This window comes from Cajanus cajan, chromosome 4 (genome assembly GCF_000230855.2).
Source record: "Cajanus cajan strain Asha chromosome 4, NIPB_CcT2T_4, whole genome shotgun sequence".
NCBI lineage: Eukaryota > Viridiplantae > Streptophyta > Magnoliopsida > Fabales > Fabaceae > Cajanus > Cajanus cajan.
In genome coordinates, this window is record NC_138520.1 from 17,473,135 (window position 1) to 17,474,941 (window position 1,807).

The 1,807-nt window shown below is 39.0% G+C and overlaps 1 protein-coding gene across 1 annotated transcript; it reads left to right on the plus strand.

Annotated features, from left to right (window-relative positions):
• The first annotated feature begins 1,028 nt into the window (after positions 1–1,028).
• LOC145957209 (uncharacterized) lies at positions 1,029–1,807 on the plus strand. The gene is made up of 2 exons (XM_083073426.1): positions 1,029–1,608; positions 1,794–1,807. Exons 1-2 carry the CDS (start codon positions 1,029–1,031, stop codon positions 1,805–1,807), a joined length of 594 nt encoding a protein of 197 aa, XP_082929552.1.

A 1,807-nucleotide genomic window follows, 5' to 3' on the forward strand; every position in this document is an offset into this window, starting at 1 on the left:
GTTTTTCCTTGTGTGCTTTACATATAAATGTTTTCTTTTCTCACCGTACAATTTGATGATGTTTTAGGTGAGGAAGATCCGGCTATGAGTGGCATCTAGAATGCCAACAGTTGAGTTGTGGGTATGCTCTGATATTGTGACATCGGGGCAGAGGACTTCTAGGACATGAACTTTATTTGTAAATGGAACTGTACTATTATTTTGAAAACATTTTGTAACCTCTTATATTTTATTTTCCAAGTTTCTTTTTCAAAATATTTTGGATATCGAAGAATGTTTCTAAAGGTAAAAATGTGAACCCTTTTACCGACGTTGAAAAATTTATTTCCTTAGTTTATTTATACAATATATGTGATGGGGTAGTAAGGGTGTCACATTTAGTGGTATCAGAGCCAGGTTGATCCAATCGGCCGTGAGTTATGAGTCTACTATGCTTGTTTGGTAGATGAATGATGTAATGAATTGATTGTTGAACTTATTGATGTGTTAGTGCAATGATTGATTAAGTTTGTTGTTTATTTAATTATAGTATAATTGTTAACTTTTCTGGGGATCAGAAAAGTAATGGCAGGACGTAGGAACGATTGTGCAATCGCTGCTGCTCTACAAGCGATGGCTCAGGCTCTTGGTAATTTGAACCAACGACCAGAGATAGATTGGTTAGAGAGATTCCAGCGAAATAATCCGCCAAGCTTCCGTGGAGGTTATAATCCCGATGGAGCTGCTGACTGGATTTTTGAAGTTGAAAAGATATTCCAAGCTGTGGGATGTCCTTTGATACAGAAGGTGACTTTGGCTGCCTTCATGCTTTCTGGAGAGGCTGGCATCTGGTGGAAAGGTGCTTTGCAAAGAATGATAGCTGCAGGTACCCAAGTGAACTGGAGAATTTCAAGCAGCTATTCTTGGAGAAATACTTTCCCCGAGATGTGAGACATAAGAAACAGGTGGAATTCCTTGAGTTGAAGCAAGGAGAGGATTCTGTGGCTGAGTATGTGACTAAATTTGAAGACTTGGTTAGATTCTGTCGTATGTATGGTGGTGCCGGCAATGAGGAAGACAAATGTGTGAAGTTTGTGAGTGGTCTTTGCCTTGAGATAAAACAAGTTTTCAATTACCAAGGGATCACTCAATATCATGAACTGGTGAACAAGTGCCGAGTCTATGACGAGGACAACCATGCTAGAGTAACTCTTTATAAGAGTGGAGGACCCATGAGGAATCATAATAAGTTTGGGTCATCTAGTAAGGGTAAGCATTACACCAAGTCTGATGAAGATTCGAGTTTTAAAGTGAATAACCAAGGTTCTTTGCAACAAAAGAGTCAAGCTCCAATGACTAGCCAAACTTCTAAAGGGAAAAGTGTGGGTTCTGTTCCACACAACAATTGCTTTAAATGTGGAGTGCCAGGTCATAGAGCATATGAGTGTCAGGCATCAAAAGTAATAACATGTTTTAATTGTCAAGAGAAAGGGCACAAAGCTCGTGAATGCCCTAAGAACAAGAAAGGAATATTAGAAGTTGAAAGGAGCGCTAGCAAACCTAAGGCAATGGGAAGGGTGTTTGCCTTGAGTTGTGTTGAAGCTACTCAATCCAAAGACTTAATCCAGGGTATGTGTTTCATTGATGGAACTCCTCTAATTATTTTGTATGACTCTGGTGCGACTCACTCTTTCTTATCACATGCGTGTGTCCAAATTAAAATTACCTGTTTCTTTCTTGTCTTTTGAATTAATAGTAGAATTTTCCATAGACTTAGTACCAGGAACATGACCTATTTCTATTGCACCTTACAGGATGTCACCTGTAG

Excerpts from the sequence above, each read along its gene's own strand:
- LOC145957209 (XM_083073426.1), top strand. The coding sequence starts at position 1,029 with ATGTATGGTGGTGCCGGCAATGAGGAAGACAAATGTGTGAAGTTTGTG.